The sequence below is a fragment of the Cricetulus griseus genome, chromosome 4 (genome assembly GCF_003668045.3).
Source record: "Cricetulus griseus strain 17A/GY chromosome 4, alternate assembly CriGri-PICRH-1.0, whole genome shotgun sequence".
Classification (NCBI taxonomy): Eukaryota; Metazoa; Chordata; class Mammalia; order Rodentia; family Cricetidae; genus Cricetulus; species Cricetulus griseus.
This window is the reverse complement of record NC_048597.1, coordinates 175,542,259-175,563,628: the sequence shown is the minus strand read 5'-3', so window position 1 is coordinate 175,563,628 and position 21,370 is coordinate 175,542,259. Positions and strand designations below refer to the sequence as shown.

The window sequence follows — 21,370 nt, the reverse complement described above, 5'->3', positions numbered from 1 at the left end:
ATTTTTAAGATTTATTTTATTTTATATTTTAGGGGTATGGATATTTTGCCTATCAGTACATCTGTGTACTATGCTCATGCAGTGCCTGTGGAGGCCAGAAGATGGCAAAGATTCCCTGGAACTAGACTTACAGAAGACTGTGAGCTGCCATGTAGGTGCTGGGAATTTAACCTGGGTCCTCTGGAAGAGCAGCCAGAGGCTGGTGTAGTGGCATACACCTTTAATCCTAGCACTTGAGAGGCAGCAGCTGGTGGATTTCTGTGAGTTCAAGGCCACCTTGATCTACACAGCAAGTTACAGGACAGCCAGAGCTACATAGTAGAGAGACGCTGTCTCAAAACAAACCAACCAAAGAAAAAAATGGTTGCCAGTATTTAAACACTGAGCCCTGACTCCAGCCCCTCCAAAAGTTCTCCCCCACCAAAAAAGTTCTTTTTACAATTGCTTTCTATCTTGATCTGTTTTTTTCCTTTTCCTTTTTTTTTTTTTTTTTTTTTTTTTTTTTGGTTTTTCGAGACAGGGTTTCTCTGTGTAGCTTTGGAGCCTCTCCTGGCACTCGCTTTGGGGACCAGGCTGGCCTCAAACTCACAGAGATCCACCTGTTTCTGCCTTCCCGAGTGCTGTGATTAAAGGCGTGTGCCACTAACGCCCAGCCTATCTTGATCTTTTATGTTCAGGTGCCTCTTTTTTTTTTCAATAGCTGGATGGTGAACATCATTCTTTAACTAGATATTATATCGATACAATTAAGGTTGTTTTTAATATTCTGTCTTTTATTATAGAATAATGTTTATGGAATGCAACTTCCCACTCTTCAGAAATAGCACAGATGGAAGTGCATCTGTATGGGTGTGATTGGCTGAGAATGAGGACTCAGAAGCCCCCTTCTCCCAGCATTTCTGGGGTGTCCCCAGGGTGCTACATTAGGGGTGTGAAAAGTTATCTCCAGGCCTGGAGAAGAGGGACACATCAATGCCAGGGTCCTGCATGGAAGGGAGGCTTGGTGTTCAGAGAAAAAGGCAGATGGACGACCAATGGGTGTTGGAGAGTGTGTGGGGAGCTCTCTGAGACCAGGAGACAGAGGGAAGAAGAGAGATGCAAGTGAGCCATCTAAGGGCATGGCAGCAAGGAAGCCAGCCTTTAATCTCTGGGGGACTGATGGCGGGGGGCGGGGGGTCTCCAGCAGGCAGCCTGGTTAGAAAGGAAGGCAGAAGGTTCTCCATGGTGTGGAGGAGTGATTGACAGTGCACCATTTTACACAGTTCTTCAGGTAATCTAGCCTTGGAAAGCTATGCTCAATGGAAATGTGCTCGAATTCAGCCGTGCATCCATGTCCTTGGATACTTTCTTTTCTTTTTATTTTTTTTTAAATAAAGACTTATTTATTTATTTATTATGCATATAGTGTCTGTCGACATATATGCCTGCATGCCAGAAGGGGGTGCTGGATCTTATTACAGATGGTGTGAGCCACCATGTGGTTGCCCGGAATTTGAACTCAGGACCTTTAGAAGAGCAGCCAGTGCTCTTAACCTCTGAGCCATCTCTCCAGCCCCCTTGCATATCTTCTTGCACAGAGGTCATACTAATCTTCTGTGTATGGTTCCAATTTTTAGTATATGTGCTGCCGAATTGAGCACTGGATACTTTCCTATATGAAGATGTCTGAGTTTCCCTGAAGGTTGGGAGAGTAAGGCTTATCTGGAATCAGGTCTTAGGTCAGTCTGGGGTAATGTTCACAGTGGCAGTGACAGTCTAGAGTGGTCTCTCATCTCTGACCAAATATTTATGGGCAGTTTCATTCTACTCCCTGGTATATCTGGATTAGTTTTAATATTCAACATGGAATCTGTTGTAAATAAATATATGTCATAGAGTAGGGAGGGAGCTGAGAGAGGAGAATAAGAAGTGAAACAATTAAAAGCTATTATGTAAATGTATGGAAAGCCAAGCAATTAAAATCTAAAAATATATATTTATTGTATATATTTATATAATATATATATTAAAGAAAATATATCATATAGAAATACATTTCCTGGTGCTGGGGAATGTAGCTCAGTTGGTAGAGTGTTACCTAACATGAAGGAAGTCCTGGGTTTGATTCCTGGCACCTTATAAATCTGCCATGGTGCACTCCGGTAATGCTAATACTGGAAAAGTAGAGGCAGGAAGCTCAGGAATTCAAGTTCATTCTTGTTGTACAACAAGTTCAAGGCCAGCTTGGGCTATATTAGACTGTTTTAAAGGAAGAAAAAATTTCCCAACACTTATGAGTCAAGTCACTTGTCCCAGAAAAATCCCTTAACTTCCCAAGGCCCCAGAACCCTCACTCTGGTTGCTTGAACCCCTTGGTCAGCCTTGGTTGTGATCCCACCATAGCAGGCATTCCAGTCCCCACACATTCCCTGCAGAAAGAGCTGACAGTGGTAACGGCATTGCCCTTTCCTGGAAGTACCCCTTGGGCAGACAGCTACACCTCCAACTGCTTTGCAGTTACTTCCCTCCATGGGTGCAGGTTCTAAGGGTTTTGAAGTTTTTTTTACCAGCTTGTTAAGCAGGCAAGTCCCTCCATGAGTCCTTTAGTGAGTCCCTTTGTGAGGCCTGGTCTGCCAGACTCAAAACTCCAAGTGAACCACTTGACAGTAAGAGGGACCCAGCCAAGAGATTAAGAGTTTCCAGCATTGCCACTAATTTAGTGGTCCCACTGCACTGGGTAATAGCTGGCTCTATTCTCACTTTGATAACACGAGCTACAGTTCACTGAATCCTTATTCCATGTCAGACACTGTGTTTATCTATGTACCTGTGTGTGTATGTAAATGTGTGTGCATGTATGTTGAAGCCTGAGTTCAACATCCTTACTCAGCACAGTCTACTTTTTTTTTTCTTTTTTGATACAGAATCTCTCATTTTCCTGGAACTTGCCAAGTAAAGCTAGTCTGGCTGGCCAGGGAACCCTAGGGCTCCACCTGTCTCTGTCTCCCCTAATTGCTAGGATTACAAGCATGTACCACTATGGTTGTGTTTTGATTTATTTATTTATTTTGTATAGAGTTTCTCTGTGGCTTTGGAAGCTGTCCTGAAACTAACTCTTGTAGACCAGTCTAGGCTCGAATTCACAGAGATCCTCCTGCCTCTGCCTCCCGAGGGCTGGGATCAAAGTCATGCACCACCACTGCCCAGCTATGCCTGTGTTTTAAATTTTTATTAATTTTAATTATGAATATGTGTCCCTTTCTTTTTTCTTTTCTTTTTTGGTTTTGTTTCCCAAGACAGTTTCTCTGTGTAACAGTCCTAGTTGTCCTAGAACTCATAGAGATCCACCTGCCTCTGCCTCCCTAGTGCTGGGATTACAGGCTTGCACCACCACTGCCTGACTGCACATGTGTCTTTTATGTGGGCACACACATGTGAGTACAGGTTCCTGAAGCGGTCACAGATACAGGATCCCCTGGAGCTGGAGTTACAAATGGTTGTGAGCTGCCTGATATGGGTGCTAAGAACTGAACTCAGGTCCTCTGGAAGAGCAGCAATCTGAGTATTTTTTCAGAATGAATCTTCTTTCCAGGCTCCAGACAGTGAACTTCGGTATTCCAAACCACCTTCTAATGTCACACCTTCTAAGACTCAGATTTTTATAAACTAGAAGTGATAGGACAAGCCTGTAACCCCAGTGCTGGGGAGGTGGAGGCAAGAATATTGGAAGTTTTAGGATAACCTGGGTTACCTACTGATTTCTAGGTCAATCTGGGCTTTGTACCAAGACTCCCAGGGAGGAAAAAAAAGAAAGAAAAGGAGAAGGAAAAGGAAAGAGAATTGTGCAGTGCAAAAGAGACATTTGGAGGGAAGCTTAGCTGTAGCATGTTCGCCTCAGAAGTATGATGCCCTAGATTCAATATCCATCTTCATGACTATCATCACCACTACAAAATATCCCCCAGAAAGAAGGAGGAGGAAGAGGAGAAGGGAAGACTCAGGCAGTTTATCTGTAGACAGCCATCTGGTGGAGAATTAGGTTTCCAATCTAGGTCAGCTGGATCTTGTGGACCAGGTTCTTAACCATTAGTCCATCCTGAGACTGTTCCCAGTGCAGGAGACCTGGGTTGGCTAGAATAACACCAGCAACTGGTTCAAGAAGGCTATGGAACACCCCCCCCCACACACACACACCATTTAGAGACAGAACAAGGAGGACTCATCCTCTCTGAGAAATGACCATAAGTAACAAACAAATGAAGAAAAAACAAAGGGGAGAAATTAGAAATTGGTTGAATCAATGTGCCTGGTGTCACATGTCCACTGGTGATCCCAAAGTCATTTGAGTTGATACACAGTTAAATAGACTTACTTACTCAACATATATCTTTGTTTGAAAGTGATAAATGTAACTAACATATTCGTGCCTTTGTAGATGTTATTAATTACAAGTGAGTTGAGTGCTGGAGTGGTGGCTCAGAGGTTAAGAGTACTTGTTCCTCTTGTAGAGGTCCTGGGTTCAGTGCCCAGCACCCACATGGAAGCTCACAATCTTTTGAAACTCCAGTTCCAAGGGATTAGGGATTCAACATCTTCTTCTGTCGTTTGAGGGTGCCAAGTATGTATAGGATACACAGACATACATGCAGGCAAACGATTGATTTAAAACATCAAGTAAATAAGTATCTTTGACCTCTAACACTGCATAGAACACAGAGGTGCACGCTTGTAAATTAGCACTTACCAGGTAAGGGAGGAGAAGCAGAAGTTCAAACTCACCCCTGACTATATAACAAGTTAGAGATCAGCCTGGGTTATGTGAGGCCCTATCTCAAAAAAATTATAAATAAATGCCAATTATTATGGGCTTCATCTTCAAATGTTATTGCAGAGCCTGGACATATGTGTCTTAGCCTTATCTACTGCTCCACTGCTCCCACCCTGGTCCAAGCTGCTGCTGATCACCTAGCTACCTGCAAGTCCTTCTACCAGGCTCCTGCTCTGGCCTGAAGGCTATTCTCTACATGCAGTTAGGAGGAACCTATTAAGACAGAAAGCCAGCCTGAAAGCTAGCCTGGGCTAAGCCGTAGAACACTTGCCTAGCATGCACATGGTCCAGGGTTTGATTCCCAACACTGCAAGTCAATGATATAACCTGGAAAGCAGGTTCTGTCTCTTTTGCTCAGAACCTTCCGTGGCTTCCAGCTGACTTCGAACACAAGCCACAGATCCAGTGATGGCCTGCATGAGCCCACATCTGCCCCCAGTATTTCTCTAACCTCTGTACATCTGTGAAGGCCCTGGAATGTTCTAAACACATGCATCCCAGGCATGCTCCTGCCTCAGGGGATTTGTGCTCATTGCTGACCATTCCTATAGCTTTCTGCAAGCAGACAATGTGATAGAAAGTCGCCCCCCTCACCAACAACTACCACTATGATTTCAATGTCATCACCAAGACCTCAATTTAATTATGTCACTGCTAAAACCTCATTCCCTCACTCCAATGTCACCTTCCCAAGGAAGCCTTCCCTCACATACCTCTTCTGTCTTTCTCCTCTTCTTTCTTTTACTTTGACTGTGGGGACTTTGTTTTCAGTACTCTGTGCATCCTATTTGTTTTGCTGTGGTGTCTCTTCCCACCAGATTCCATGAGCTCTGGAATTATTGGATTTTGCTTATTGCAGGTTTCCCAGCTCTGAGAAGAGGGTGGGTCACCTAGCAGGAACTCAACAAATATCAATGAACCCACAACTCCATTAGAATATATGGGCATTTTTCCCCTAAGAAAGAGTCTGTAGAGCATGTATCAGAGTTTCAGAAGGCTGCCTATCACCTTCAAGTGTGTCCTAACTCTTCTCCTTGGGGTTATGTTGATCAAGTAGATTGCCTTCCAAAGGAGTAGACAAGACCACTTAGCCAGTTGACCCCATGATTAGTCTATAACATTTGAATGTATAATTGTTCTCCATGGAGTAGGCATTTGCATCAGTTTCTGTGCAGTGGGTTATAATGAGTCTTCTGGTCAATTCATTTAGTTATGGCAAGAGGTAGCCAGGCTTCCTTGTGATTTCTTTGTAAACTGTGCTCCTTAGATCCCAATTCCTTTCCACAATCCAGAAGAAGCAAGTTCTAGCCTCTGTGATTTTTGCTGTCTCATGCCTATTAGTGTGGAAACTTCCCAAGGGCAAAAGACCAATTCTCTCTCTCTCTCTCTCTCTCTCTCTCTCTCTCTCTCTCTCTCTCTCTCTCTCTTCTTTCTTCCTTCCTTCCTTTCTTTCTTTCTTTCTTTCTTTATTTATTTTTTGGTAGAACCAGGTGCATTCTAGCAAGATGCTCACTTACCTGGTTTTGACTCTGCCACCTGCTGGCTGTATGATCAGAAACAACCTAACCTCTGTTTGGGGCACTTAAAAAGAGTCTAGGAAGAAAAAACAAGACCTTCCTTGGTTTGTCAGGAGGATGGGAGAAGATGATGCCTAGGAGGGTTCAGCCGGGCAGGACCTTGAGGATGGGCAACTGGGATCTGCCTTCCTTTTTTCCTCTCTTTCCCCTACATTACACAGAATCGGAACCTGGCAGTTTAGTAGGGTGGAGGTCAGAGCTGTGGCTCCACAAGCCTGCACAGTTGGGCCCTACCGCACACACCCCCTAGTGGCTACAAGGTGTTCCAAGCACTAAGTTGGATGGGCCCAGAGAAGGAGCTGTCCTGCTCTAAGGCTTCTTGTCATTTAATGCCTACTATGATTCCTACTCCCATTTTATAGTGGATAGATAACCCACACTTATCAAGTGGAGAAGAATCATAGCATTGGCCCTGAACTCAGACCTGCCAGACTCTGGTTGCAGTGCAGGAGTGCCGTTCCTAGGTACTGTTCCCACCCTACATCTCCCAGTGAGCAAGTGCCAAGTTAGCAGCCCTCTTATTTATTCCTTTGTTTGATTATTTATTTAGTGTGTGTTTATGGTATATGTGTTGTGGGTGTGTACATGTGTGAGGCCAGAGGCTGACATTGGGTGTCTTTTTGATCACTCTCCACCTTATTTTTTTGAGACAGGGTCTCTCACTGAACCTAGAGTTCATTCATTCAGCCAGCCTGGCTGGCTGGTCAGAGAGCTTCAGGCATCTGCCTTTCTCTGTCCCAGTCTCCCCAATTCTGGGTTGTGGACCAGAACACCGCTGTGACTGGCTTTTTTATTTATTTATTTATTATGTATACAACATTTTGTTTCCATGTATATCTGCACACCAGAAGAGGACACCAGATCTCATTACAGATGATTGTGAGCCACCATGTGGTTGCTGGGAATTGAACTCAGGACCTCTGGAAGAGCAGTCAGTGCTCTTAACCTCTGAGCCATCTCTCTAGCCCCGTGACTGGCTTTTTACATGGACCTCTAGACATCCAAATCCAAACCATCTCTCCAGCTCCTGGCTTAAGGTAGCAGGATTCTTGAGGGCCTGCTTTAGTCTCTCCTGACATGTTATATCTCAGGGACATTTCAGGAAGAGATGTTTGTGCTAGGAGTAAGGGGCAGGAGGGACAAAAGCCTCAATTCATATCCTTCTCCAAGGCTGGGGGTATGGGAACCCTTTTGGAAGTATCCATCTCTACCACGAGGGAGGCTTTTTGGATTGTCTACAGGCAGGGAAGTCCTCCTTCAGGAGTCTTGGTGTCTTTTCTTCCCACGGAACTCACTCTTTTCTTGGCCAAACTGGCTGGGTTCAAATCACACCCTTGCCAGTAATGACAGCTTGTGCAGGCTATTCTGTCCAAGGCCTTGTACCTTAGTTTTCTATATAATGTTGGTTGTCAACCATCTTCATCCCCAGAGCACTGTATTGGGGAGTTGTGGCTTCTTACCACATGTTGATCCAGCAGGTCTAAGAGAGGCAGTACCTTGCACCACATTTTTGAAACCACTCCCCTAAAAGGTATGCTGTGACAACACAAGGGTACACACCTCTTCCAGCTGTTGGGGGTAAGAGCACAGCTGGTACATGCCTCTCTGGTTTTGGTCTTAGTGCTCTCAATGTGGCAAATTAAGTGAGCAAGCTTCTGTGCCTCGGTTTCCTCATCTGCACACAGAGAAAATAAAACTGGTGAGGATGTAAGATGCAAGTGAAAAAAAAATACATGCTGGTTAAGCTTGAAACTTCTGTTACCAAGGTAAAGAGATTAAAACATCTGCCATTATTGTAACCTGGAGCCAAGGCAACAAATATAATCTTCATAAAAGAAAACATATTTGGTTTATTTTTATATTTATTATTTTATTTGGGGGGACTTTTGGAGACAGGGTCTTATACAACCCCAGTTAGCTTTCAGTTCAACGTGTAGCCCAGGATAGTCTTGAACTCCTGATCCACTTCCTAAGTGTTGGAGCTAATGTATGTGCACAACCCTGTAGGGCTTTCTATTTTTCTATTTTCTTCACGGGCGAGAAAGAGACCAAAGGCAAGTTTGTGGAGGTGCTGACTGTCCACTTGTGTTATGTACACTTACTAGTAAGCACTGTTTCCTAGAATCTTCGTTCTGGGAGGCAGGCATCAGTCTCAGCATTTTCAAAGGAGAAACAGTGGTCAGGGCTATTCATGTTTCACCTTGGCCAAAATAGTGAGGAGTGGGTGTGACAATCGGCCCTAGCAGCACAGGAGTACCTGACTCCAGGTAAGGCTCAGAAAATGATTCTGGGTCTTTCCGGCAAACGCGGCCCTTCCCCCAGCGCACACCCAGACCTGGCCCTGGGCTTGCACGCAGCGGTCACGACACCAACCCAGAGCACGAGTGTTCTAAGTGTGTGTGGGGGATCACAAATCCGTGCCCCATCTCCTGCACCCCGCCTCCCGCAGGGAGCGGCGTCCAGCCCCAGGCCAATGAGAGTAGCGGAATTTCTTTCATTGAGCTCGGGGGCCCCCGCTCATGCCCGGAAGGGGGCGTGGCGCTGCGCCGGGGGTGGGGCCGTGGCGCGCCAGAGGAGGGCGGGGCCGGCCCTGCGGCTGAGCCAATCGGCGCCACGCCCGGGAGGGGGAGGGGGAACCAGGCCTTTTTTCCCCTCCGCGCGGGACCAATCCCGACTTTACAAGCTTGAACTTTTGCCACCCTCGGACTAGCAAGCACGCCCGAGGAGGTACCCCGCCGCGCCGGCTCCAGGGCAGGAGCGGCCTTAACTCTTCCCGTGCCGGGCCCCCCAAGTCTGTCCCCCAACTTGTTTCATAGTGAAACAAGCTGGTGAAGGCACGTTCCTCCATCCACATACCTCTCGAAGGGGCAGAAAGTAAATCCAAGAATGGAAACGGAAGCCCTCGGCCTTGAGGGGGGCCTGGGACGCCAGGCACCCTGGCGGGAGAGCCCAGGCGACGGAGAGGAGCCATCCAAGAGCAAGAGCATTCCCGCCTCTACCCCACCCTGTCCAAGTCCCCACCTCCGGCTATCCTGGAGCTCCTTTAATCCATAGTGTTCTACGCCCCCCCCCACGCCGTGTAGCCAAATAGAGCGACCCCAAGACCTGGGAAGGGGGTGCGTGGAGCCTTCGTGGGTCACGGAAGATCCCGCTACCTCAACTTCTCGGCCGCCCCCCAATCCCCAGAGACGCAGGGCAGGAAGGCGCGCACACACACCCATTTTTATTAGCTCGCGCTGAGGCTGGGGGTTTGGACCGACTCTAAAGTGTAATGTGTGTTTGCAAGTTTGTGCACAAGCCACAGAGAGGCAAAGGGCCGCCTTGGAGTCCGGGTCGCTGTGGGTTCACCGAGCATAGCTGGGTAGCAGGGTGAGTGTGTGTTTGCTTGCGCGTGTGAGGGATCTCTCGTATCCGTACCCAAGGCGCGACGTGAGCTAAAGAGCGAGTCGCGGGCGCTGTAAGCCTCGGGGCGGGGGTGCAGGGGAGGGAGAGGGGCGGGGGCCTGGGTTCGTCCCGCCCCGGGAACCAGCCCCCTTGGAGCCTCGGACTCAGCAATGGGACGTGTTCTCCTTTAAGAGTTAAGAAACTTGAAACCTTGTTTGCGCAACAATCAGCGCCGCGGAGCCGCCAAAGTGTCTAGACTGGCATATGATGGGAGGCAGCCAATGACTCCGCGGCGCTCCTCCGGGGGCCCTCAGTGTGCGTTTGAGGAGAACAAAAAAGAGAGAGGGCGCCGAGCGGGGGAGCGAGCGAGGGAGCCGAGCCCAGAGAAAGAGCCGCCGGGCGCTGCCTCGCCAAACCTCGCTGGGACCGCGGGGCCACCGGGAGGCACTTTGGTGGAGGGGGGAGGGGGGGGCGACCTCGGCAGCCGCGGCGCCCGAAGCGACCCAGCGCAGCGTGGGGCGGGCTGCGACCTCTGCCTCGGTGGATTGCATTTTTAATTAAGGATTCCTAGCAGCTCTTGGGAATTTTTACGGCTTCCACTCAGGTGTTGACACCCGCGTTCAGAAGAGATTTACCCCAAGTGCACCGAGCGCCCGGGACCTGAGACGGAGTTGCTTTTCGTGCGTGCAAATCCAAGCATTTGGGGTTTTGTTTGGGATCTTTTTCTAGCCTTGCTTTTATTTTTATTTTATTTTATTTCATTTCAGGGATCTGGGAATTATCCACAAGCCTGAGCTTCGGATCCTGCAGGGAAAGCCCATGCAGGGTAGCACTGGGCTTTTGAAGGCAGAGTTGTGCAGACACATTTGGGGGTACAACGCAAGCGCTTTGTGCTTGTGTACCAGCCACACAACTTTTGAAGGCTCGCCGGCCCATGCGTGGTGTTTCTAGCATCGCTTCGCCCGCGACTCCCCGAAGGCTCCAGGGCGGCTGGAGTTGAGCAGTCCCGGCCCACCGCGGTCCATGTAGCCCGCTGGTCCCGCGCGGACTGCGGCTTGGCGCGCGCGTGTTCCCGGCCCGGCCCGGCGCGAGCTCCCTCATGTTGCAGCCCTGCGGCGCCCCTTCGACGACAGGCTGTGCGCGGTCTGCACGGCGCCCCGCGGCAGAGCTTCATGTGGGGCTGCGGCCCGCGCAGCCGGCGCCTCGTTGAGGGAACGGACCCCCGGTAACCGGAGACCGCCTCCCCTCCCACCACCCCAGGCGCCAAAGGATATCGTATGTTCAGGTCTAAACGCTCGGGGCTGGTGCGGCGACTTTGGCGAAGTCGTGTGGTCCCTGATCGGGAGGAAGGCAGCGGCGGCAGCGGCGGTGGTGGCGACGAGGATGGGAGCCTGGGCAGCCGAGCTGAGCCTGCCCCGCGGGCACGAGAGGGCGGAGGCTGCGGCCGCTCTGAAGTCCGCTCGGTAGTCCCGCGGCGGCCCCGGGACGCGGTGGGACCGCGAGGCGCCCCGATCGCCGGCAGGCGCCGGCGCACGGGGTGCCCCCCGAGGCCGGTGTCGGAGCCTGGGACCGGAGCTGAGGGCTCCCTGCTGGATGTGGCGGAGCCTGGAGGCCCGGGATGGCTGCCTGAGAGTGACTGCGAGACGGTGACCTGCTGTCTCTTCTCCGAGCGGGACGCTGCGGGTGCGCCCCGGGACGCTGGCGATCCCCCAGCCGGGCAGTCTCCAGAGCCAGAGGAAGGTGGCGGGCCTCGGGGTCGCGAAGCCCGCTCTAGGCTGCTGCTTTTGGAGCAGGAACTCAAGACCGTCACGTACTCGCTGCTCAAGCGGCTCAAGGAGCGTTCGCTGGACACGCTGCTGGAGGCGGTGGAGTCCCGCGGCGGCGTGCCGGGCGGCTGCGTGCTGGTGCCGCGCGCGGACCTCTGCCTGGGCGGCCAGCCTGCGCCACCGCAGCTGCTGCTCGGCCGCCTCTTTCGCTGGCCTGACCTGCAGCACGCAGTGGAGCTGAAACCCCTGTGCGGCTGCCACAGCTTCGCCGCCGCCGCCGACGGGCCCATGGTGTGTTGCAACCCCTACCACTTCAGCCGGCTCTGCGGGCCAGGTGAGCGCGCGCGCACGGGGTCCTCTCGACCTACGCCTTCATCTTCTGATGCTTTTCTGTGGCCACCTCTTTGTGGATGCTCTTGGGAAACTCCGCGGTTCTGGGAGCCTGCAGTGGGTTGAGGAAAGGGGAGGGGTAGGTGCCTGCAACTTCAGTTGGTAACCGCACTGGTAGCGTCAACGATTTTAGAAAGGGCATGTTCAGATTTTCTGTATGCAGCTCCTGGGACTTAAAAGTAGATTGCAGCTTTGTGAAACGAGATAGCAAGCCATGGAGAGGCCAAAGGAGTAGGCGACATCTCCCTTTTGGGGCTTCACCCCAGTCGGTAACCAGCTTCCTAGCATTTGTATGCATATCCTATACCCTGGTTGTGCTTTTCTGCACCCAGGTAGGTATGTCTGTGGAATTGTTTTCAGGTTAATCGTGCCTATCGTCAAAAGTGTTTGCAAAATGTTCCACTTGTCCCTTTCTATGCTCTGAGCACAGATTCTGCAGGGCAATCTGTTGTTTTCCACATCCTTTGGGGGTGGGAGGGGGACACCAGGCTCCTCCATCATCACAGCTCTTAATTCTTGCCTTCAGCTCACCTCTAGAGTTGAGGGTCCTAAAGCATCTGAGAGTCAGAGGCTGCTAGCTCTTTTGTTACTAGCCCCTTTGTTCTCCTGTGATCTTCTGCACACACCCTACCTTAGCCTTGCTTACCTAGGCAGGCTCAGGTGCAGGAGCAGAGGTGAGGACAGATGAAGGCCCCTGACTGGACTGAGCTTACACACACACACACACACACACACACACACACACACACACACACACGTACGTTTTCCATACCCACTAGAAACACTCACTATAGGGTAGGTGAACACATTCAAGGCATCAGAGGGTTTGCAGGGGAGAATGGGACAGGTAGTTAGTTTCAGGCTGTTTTGCTCTGGTCAGTTCTCAGGTCTCCTGACTAAGTGGAAAGAGAACAAGTTCAGGAAGCTTGGCCTCTTCCCTGTGTATAGAGGAGGGCCTAGTGGCATGAAGAGAAAGAAAGTTTCCCTCCTGTTATTATGGTTCCTGATGTGTCTCCCTCATGGTTCGTCCCTCGAGGATCAATGTAGAGACTTTGGGTAGTCTCTGGCTTTTTGTGCCTGGAGGCTACCTGACAGCTTCCCCTGCAGGAGACTGCAATCTCTGTTCCTGGGAAGGAGGACCCTATTTGTACTTGTATTGCTTCCTCTCAATTTTTTCCTAGTAGATGGGTGGTGGGGCCCAGTACACATCCACAAGGCCCTAGTGGATATTTTCCCCCCTGTGGCCACAGTACTAACAAGTTTGTTGAGCTTTTACTCTGTACTAGGTATTTTGTGTGTGTGTGAGAGAGAGAGAGAGACAGAGACACAGTAGGGTTCATGCTGTCAAGAAATCCTCCTGGGAGGTGGGAAGAAGTGGGAAGAAGGTGAGGGGGTGGGGCTAGGTCAGTGGTCTGAGCCACCGGGAGGGCTGTGGGTGTGTCTGTAACTGGATCACCTCTGGGAGTGCCACGCCTTTAACCTGGAGCAGCCTCAGAGGATGGGGTGGACCTAAAGAGGGCTTGCTCAGGTGGGTGGACCGGATAAGGAGGAGCAAAAAGCAGGAGGCCTTAGGACCAGACCCCAGTCAGCTTCTACTCTTTGCCCTCAGAATTGACCCTGCTTGGCCAGGGAGAGGTTGAGAGATACCTGATGAACTGGTATAGAATCTGGACCTAGGCTCTGTCCAGACAGTGACCTTGGATAATGTGTATGTGTGGGAGGGCTCTAGAGACATTTTCAACTGTACTGAGTATTGGAACTTAATTCCCTGCTTCCCCCCATGAGGTACTTCCCCCTGGGAAGGGGTGCAGGGGCATGCAACATGAATCTATCCCCTGCCTCTGCTAGCTAGGAACCTAGGAGAGCTAGCTGGGGAACCTCTGAGGACTGTGGTTGTGGGAAAGAAGTAAGAGTTTCCAGTATGCCGGGTTGACCCTCTTGCCTTCCCTGGGACTGGGGACTGGGGAAGCCCTTTGCTGCGCACTCCGCCCCCGGGGCTGGCCGCCAGCCTGGCTCCTCGAAATGGGCGGGCACATAGCTGGGGTTCAGCAGAGCGCGTCCTGATAAGGAGACCGCTCCTCCCAACTTTCCAGCTCAGGGAAAAGGGCTGGGGCATGGGGCAAGCGGGCCGACACACAGACAGTCTGTCTGATCGCGCATACAACTAGAGTAAAGTGCATGGGAACACCCAGCACCAGTCATTCGTGCCTGCCCTCCACCCTCAAGGTTCCCAGTGGGAAGTATGGTCCCCTTCTGAGCCTGGCAAGTTGATGGCCCTGGCCTCCTCCCACCTGTAAGCCCGAACACCTGAGGTCAAGAGGTGACAGGCAGGTTCCAGGGCCCATGGGCTTTGACTTAGAAACTGGTGACCTACTCAGAGTCCTCTCGCCCTTAATACCAGGCTCAGTGGTGACACAGTCTGGGGGCCTCTGGGAGCTATCTTTCTTGGGCCTTTCTGTTTAGGACTAAAGGCAGCGCTGAGCTTGGTGGGTGCCTATGTGGACGGAAATGTGGAGAAATACTTTAATCACAGCTCTGACCTGTTTATAGAGTTCCTTTCTCTTGCAAGTATCCATTAACTCTGGAATGAATCTCCTGCTCTTTGCTTCCCTATTTTTTTTTTTTCTGTAATTATATTCAGTAAATTACTATTATCCAAATTGTGCCCGGGAAAGAGAGAGAGAACTTCTAAAGGGCTGGAGGAGGCTGCCTAGGAAAACACAGGGTTCCCAGGCCAGGCCTGGAGGAATTAGAATGGGCTAGAAAGTTTTTCCTTTTATTTGGCCTGGCATTATCCCTTTGAAATGAGATCAATTTCAAGTTGGGCTTCCCGGCCCCGCCCCGCCCCCTCGCGGCCCCTCGGTCTGTCTGTCTGCTCTCTTGGAGGTGAGGAAGCAGTGATAATGCCCAGTTTGCCTCTTGCTGGCGCCAGCCGGCTGCGCTGTTTATCTGGCTGCTGGGGGAATCTGGGCAGTTAGGCAGGCTCCTTCGGCCTTAAAGTGCCAGGAGCTCCTTTTCTGTCCTCCGATCCTGGGGATTGGGGGTTGGAGTCTCTAGGTTCTGAGGGAAGAAAAAAACAGGCACCCAGGAGTCCCCCTCCATTCCCACCTACCTGTCATCCCTTGAGAGGAAGAAAAGTCGGATGCCCAGGCAAGCATGTGGATCTTGTTCTACAGCAAAGAGCTGCCATGCAAAGATGGGTGTAAAAAAGTGATGCCCAATGGAAACTCACTCCGGGATCTGAGAAAGACTGAACTTTCCCCTGGCCTCAAATGGAGGTCTAGATCTCAGAAGGCTAGGTAGCCCCTGAGGGCTGACCAGAGGGAGCCTGGGCTGACTACTCAGCTTTTGGAGGAAGTTAGAGGAGAGTCTTCTAGTCCATGTCTCTGGCTGGAGGTCTGAAGGGCTTGGAGTTTTGATGTCTTTATCTTTTTCTCTTGTCCATGTCCACTTCTCTCCGAGAATCCTATAGAGACTGGAAGAGTTCTGTTAGAGTTTACAGTGTGTAAATTATTTCCAAATCGATGTAACTCTTAACAAGGGCTAGGTTATCTTCTAGACAGTGGCTGGAGAGCTAGGGGTCAACATGAAGATTCTCTTCTGGTCCTTTGTTTTACCCAGTGGAGAGCTCACCTAGCCTGCCTGAGTGTCATATGGTTCCATTTTCCTAAATCCTGGAGACTGTGTGGGAGGGGAGTGGGAACGACAGGTAAGAATTAGTGGTATTGTTCGCAGCACATCATTCATAACAGCAAAATGTGGAACGAACCCAAATGTCCATTAGCTGATGACTGGATAAACAAAGTGTGATGTAGCCACACAATGGAATATCATCCAGCCATAAAAAAGGGTGAAATGCTCACACATGCCAAGGCATGGATGAACCTGGAGAACATTGTGCTGAGTGAAAGAAAGAGACACAAAAGGCTACAGAGTGTATGATTTCATGTACATGACACTTTCAAAATAGGCAAATCCATAGAGACAAAAAGTAGATTACTGGTTGCCTGGGGTTTGGGGTTGGAATATAGGAAGTGAGTGCTAATGGGGATAGGGTTTCTTTCTGTGTTGGTAAAAATGTCCTATAATTACATCACGGTGATGGTCACACAGCTCTTTGAATGCACCCCAAACAACTAAATCATATACTTTAAAAGGGTGAATCTCGTGATCTTTGAGCCCCCCACCCCTTAAGATTACCTGGTGTTGGTCTCCAACAGCAACACAATGATTTATATAGCTGCCTTCCAGCATGGCCTTGGGCAGGTCCTTTACTGGCTGGATATCAGATGCCCCATCAATAAAAAGGAGTTGAGAACTTTTGTTGGTAGTGCATGCCTGTGACCCCACTGCTCAGGAGGCAGAGGCAGAAGGATGCGGGGATGCGGTTGAGGCTAGCTAGAGCTATGCATTGAGGCCCTGTTTCAGAGTGAAAATAAATAAAAGTTGATTTTGGTGAAGCCCCACCCACTTTGATCTCTGGCATGCTACAGCTCTGCATTCTGGGCTGGTGACTATAAGCCTTATGCTTTTTACTTTCTATAAGGATCTGTGGTTAGATGATGTCCCTCCCAGAAGCTCGGCTGTCTTTCCCTGGCTGCATAGTTGCAATTTTGGTTTATCTGTTTTCTCTCTGTCTCACTGGCAATGTTAGGAACCTCTCTACCTTAGGTGTGACTGTGGGTGGTGGGTGTTTGGGGAGGGGAAACCTGGTGAGCATCTTAAAATCCCTGACAGATACACTGGGGCTGGCCAGGGATATGTCTATAATGTGTTCAGGAGGTAGAGACAAGAGGATTAGAAGTTGAGGGTCACTCTTGGATATACACAGAATTCAGGGCCAGCCTGGACTATATGCGACACTGTTTCAAGAAAAAGAGAAAGAGGGGTTGGATGGGGAAGGCTAGGGTTGGTGACAGTTGCTTGTCACACTCTGGCTACTACCTCTGTGGCTGGAGACAGGTGTGGGGGCAGATGTCTAGCCATGTCCTGGGTTTCATGGATTGTAAAAAGGGGTGTGTGTGTGTGTATCAGACATGGCTCTGGTTCTGGCTCCACAGCCAGTTCCCCAGGGAGTCACTTCTACTCCCCATGCTCAGTCCCCTCTCCCCGAGAGCTCCAGACCTTTCCATGCTGGGTGGCTGGACCTCTGTCAGGTCTGGCCTCTGTGTTGAGGATGAATGCAAGAAGCTCTTACTGAAAGTGTGTAGTCTTCCTCCCCATGTCCTGTTTGAGGGCACTGGTAGGTCCCCTTTGTCTTTTCTCCCACTCTTTTGTCTTTGCCTGGAAACATTAAGTGAACACTGGGTACAGAGGGGCCCTTTGGAATAGTGAAGCCAAACTCAGGCTTGGGTGAAAATCTTAGCTCTGCCATGATTGTCTTGGGTGGCAGGAGCCAGTCAGTTTCCTCGTCTGCAAAATGAGAATGTGGATACCATCTTATGTATTTATTTTCTAATCTCTGAGAAAAGATTAAATTGAAACAGGTGCTGATGATTAACCATTGTGTTCTTGAGGTTTATGAGTTTGAGATGGGGCTGGAGAGATGGCTCAGCAGTTAAGAGCACTGGCTGCTCTTCCAGAGGACCCAGGTTCAATTCCCAGCACCCAAATGGCAGCTCACAACTGTCTATAATTCCAGTTCCCAGGACTTCCGACACCCTCACAGACATACATACAGGCAAAAACACCAATGCACATAAAATAATAAATTTTTTAAAAAATTAGAGACAATACAGAAACTTGGAAGCATCTGGAATAGTGAATGTTCAGGTCTCTTCAGTAGCTTTGCCCTATTTGACCTCTCCTCTGACCCCTGTCCACAGAGAATACCTGTCCTAGACTCTGAGCCTTGACTCTGAGGAAGCTACTTCTGGCTACAGGAGCGGGAAGCCTCCTTTGGGTGTATGGAAAGCACATAACTAATGCTCATGTAACTAATGGTGCCTTATTATAATTTCAAAAACAGTCATTACCCAGTGTCATTCCTGATACCCACCTAATAATAGTTGTTACCCCTTTATTACTGTGGAGTTTGCTTTAGCTTGCGATCTGATGGGGTTCAGTTTCATTTACAGAAATTGGAGGGTCATCTCATTCACTTAGTTTAGCAAATTGTTACTTCCTGGGACAGCAAGAGCCTAAGACATTCCTCTGAAGGCAAAGTATATGTTTTGGAGGAGGAGTATTTTAGGCAAATGAAAGGCAGCCCAAAGGAAAACACCGTAGGCAATCAGGAGTCAAGGGTCTGAGCTGGAAGGCTGGAATCCAGCCCTGGCCTTCCTTTACAAAACGGGAGACTGAGGCCAGAGCCTGGAAGTAACTGTCTTAGAATGTGAAGGGATCCAGGGCCCCATAGCCCCTCCATCATCCCCACACCCAGGAATAGTGATTCTAATATGGATGAAATAATTTTTAAAATGTATTATTGTGATCATGTATGTAGTGGGGGTGCATACATGCCATGAAACACATGTGATGGTCAGAGGACAACTTGAGGCTGTCTGTCTGTGCTCACCTTCTACCATGTGGGTTCTGGGGATCAAACTCAGGTCCTTAATCTTGGCAGCAAGCTTCTTTACATGCTAAGTCATCTCCCCAGCCCCCCCTTCCCGTTTTCCTTCCCCAAGCCATGTTTCCAAGTATGGGCCTTCTGAACTCTGATTTGGCTTGTTGGGCATAGCAAATAAAAATTTAGGATGCCAATTCAGTTTCCCCTTTACACAAGCAACATAAAATTTCAGTGTAAGTATATCCTAGATATTGTAAGGCCTGTGCTTATACTAAGAGACTGTACTTGGTGTTTAGCCCTAATGCAAACAGAGCTGAGCCTCCTGTATATTATCTGGCAGCCCGAGCGCTGACTTCTGCACTAGTGTTTTTCTAGTGGTAATGATAATAAAGGTGCTGTTTATGGGAGTGTGACCAAGAGCTGTGCTAAGATAGCATTTTGCATATGCTATCTTTTGCCCTTCTGGCAAAACCAAAAGGTCTATGATTATCACCCCTGTTTTATAGTTGAGGAAATCATCTTAGAGAGGCAAGGTCTGTCGCTCACAAAGCATAGGTGGCACAAGTAGGGATTGAGCCCCAGGGAGCAGCAGAGATGGTGGAAGATGTGGAAAACTTCCTGGGGTCAGAGGTTATTATTATTTGAGGAAACTAATAGTTAAAAGCACGTGCAACACCAGGTGTGACATACTGTATCCTGTCTTCCAGAATCACCGCCACCCCCCTATTCTCGGCTGTCTCCTCGTGACCAGTACAAGCCACTGGGTAAGTGTGTCCTCCTCTTGAGGGGTGGGCTGAATTGGGTGCTTTCAAACAGGGTGAAGTTTTACAAACACTCCCACGGTTGGGCTGCTGCAGAGAGACTATTTACATCTTCAAATTCCAGGCTCCTCGTTAACCTCTCTATGACCTTTTAAACATGGGCTTGTGGGAGATGAATGGGTTCTGACTTAAGCTGCTCTTTGGAGGTGGGTTGGAATTTCTGGGTCTCTTTCCCTTCCTTCCTCTCCAAGCCTTGGGTTACGTCCACCAATGTGTTAACTGGGAGTGTGAGAGGCAGACAGGGCATGGAGTCTTTGTTGAGCTATATCTGTCCTTGTCCCCAACCTGGACAGGTAGACAGGTGGCTTAGCTGTCTCTGAGGGAACTTAGTGGAGAGGGTGTGACATTTCAGATAAGACCTGTGCAATGACAAGACATATTTTCTATACAGCCTTGGGGCTAAGTGTCAGCTCATGTTCTGGGGTGCACACATAAAATTTTAGAAGCAGATGAGGAGATGGAGAGGTGGCTCATGGGTTGAGAGTACTTGCTGCTCTTGCAGAGGATCTGGGTTCAGTTCCCAACACCTACACTAGGCAGTTCCCAACTGCATGTAACTCCAGCTTCAGGAAATCCAATGCCCTCTTCTGGCTTCCAAGAGCACTTGCATGCATGCACATATGCACGCATACAAGCACAAGCATGCACACACACTAAATAAATATTTAAAAGCAGAGATGCCCTGGCCTTGGGCTCTCACCACTGGATTCAGAGCAATAATGTACTCTGTGGAGTTCCAGTAGTATGTGAGCTGGCCTTAAGAGTTCTAACATATCAACTTTGTGACCAGAAGTTACTGTGAGGTCCAGGCCTCCAAAGGCCATTGGCATGGTGTGAATGCTAGAACATTCCCAGTGGACCACAAAGAATAAGTTTATGGTAGAAGCATCCTCTCTGGAGTGCGTGAATTCTGGCTGGAAGGTCCACTTCCAGGGTCATGGACTCAGGGGCTCACCCCAGGTTCCTTCCAGCCCTTCATCCCTAGAGAGGTCAGAAATATACCCACCCCAGAGTTGCTTGAGGAGTTTGATCCATGGCAAATGGGGCTGTCCCTCAAGGGTGTGGGGGAGTGGCTGAGCAGTGATGTTTGTTCCAGCTGTGTCCCCTGTGCTCAGGGAGCTTTGTTTATTTCTTTGGGAACTAGAGGGGTCATGGTCTTGTGGTGGACGAGAAGGAGCCAGCTGAGTGAGTAGAGGGAGAACCCTAGCTGAGGAGCTGCAGAGTTGAGGCACCAATCCAGGACAGCCACATCTCAGGCCATGGCTTCCCCATCTTCCTGCCAGAGGCCACCCTCAGCATCTCTTAAGTCAACACAGTTATACTTGTCCTATAGAAGATGCCTCTCTATGATCAAAAGTTCATAACCAATGGCAGTATCATTGCTAGAGGAAGTGTCAGTCAGCTTGGGGAAAAGCAGACAAGCCCTAGAGAGTGACCATTTAGAAGCTAACAGATATCCCATTACATCACAGGTGGGACACCTGAGTCCCAGAAAGCAAACATGACCCTTGCTGGGGCTCCTAGCACTCCATCTTAGCTTAAGAGATAAGAATGGCTTTTACTAATTTGATGATTGATTGATTGATTGAGACAGGATCTCCTTATAGAGTCTAGGCTGGCTTTGCTTCAAACGCTCCATCCTCCCTCCTCAGCCTCCTGCTTGCTGGAATTACAGATATGCACCACTGTGACTGGCTCTGGGGAAAAAATAGAGCTGCAAGAACATCCCCCCCAAATATGAAAGGTGAACAAAAATGTAGGTGGCCTGACGGCCAGCAGCTGGGTGCTCAGCCATGCTCCTCCATGCTGCCCTTGGCTGCTCCTTCTTGCTACAAGGCAGAGCTGAGAGCAAGCGGAGCAGGTTGTGAGACTCTCCCGGGGCGAAGGTGCTTAGTCTTTATAGAAAAAGGTAGTGACCTCCAATACTGTGGGCTGTTGCTGGAGGTGCATTTTGAACTGGGTCTCCAGATCCCATCCAGGATCTCTCCATAACTGGAGATAGTATTAGAGGCTGGGAGAGATCTCTTTCTATAGCAACCACCACAGGAAGGCTGCCTTTGAGGGCCTCGGTGGAAAATCTACATCTGTGGGCTAAGTGCATGTGTGACAGGCAC

At 49.5% G+C, this 21,370-nt stretch overlaps 1 protein-coding gene and 1 non-coding gene across 2 annotated transcripts in view; one reads left to right on the top strand and one right to left on the bottom strand.

Moving 5' to 3' along the window:
• Positions 1 to 1,529: 1,529 nt before the first annotated feature.
• Positions 1,530 to 1,640, bottom strand: LOC113835560. The gene has a single exon (XR_003485206.1). It is a non-coding gene; the product is annotated as a U6 spliceosomal RNA (small nuclear RNA).
• An 8,273-nt stretch (positions 1,641 to 9,913) lies between these two features.
• The window catches only part of Smad6 (SMAD family member 6), a 70,812-nt gene continuing 59,355 nt past the window's right edge, over positions 9,914 to 21,370 (top strand). Inside the window, exons 1-3 of the mRNA XM_027414781.2 lie at positions 9,914 to 10,448; positions 10,536 to 11,868; positions 19,143 to 19,199. Coding sequence (XP_027270582.1) covers positions 11,046 to 11,868; positions 19,143 to 19,199 — 880 coding nt within the window. The 5' untranslated portion in view covers positions 9,914 to 10,448; positions 10,536 to 11,045. The remainder of the gene's footprint in view (positions 10,449 to 10,535; positions 11,869 to 19,142; positions 19,200 to 21,370) is intronic.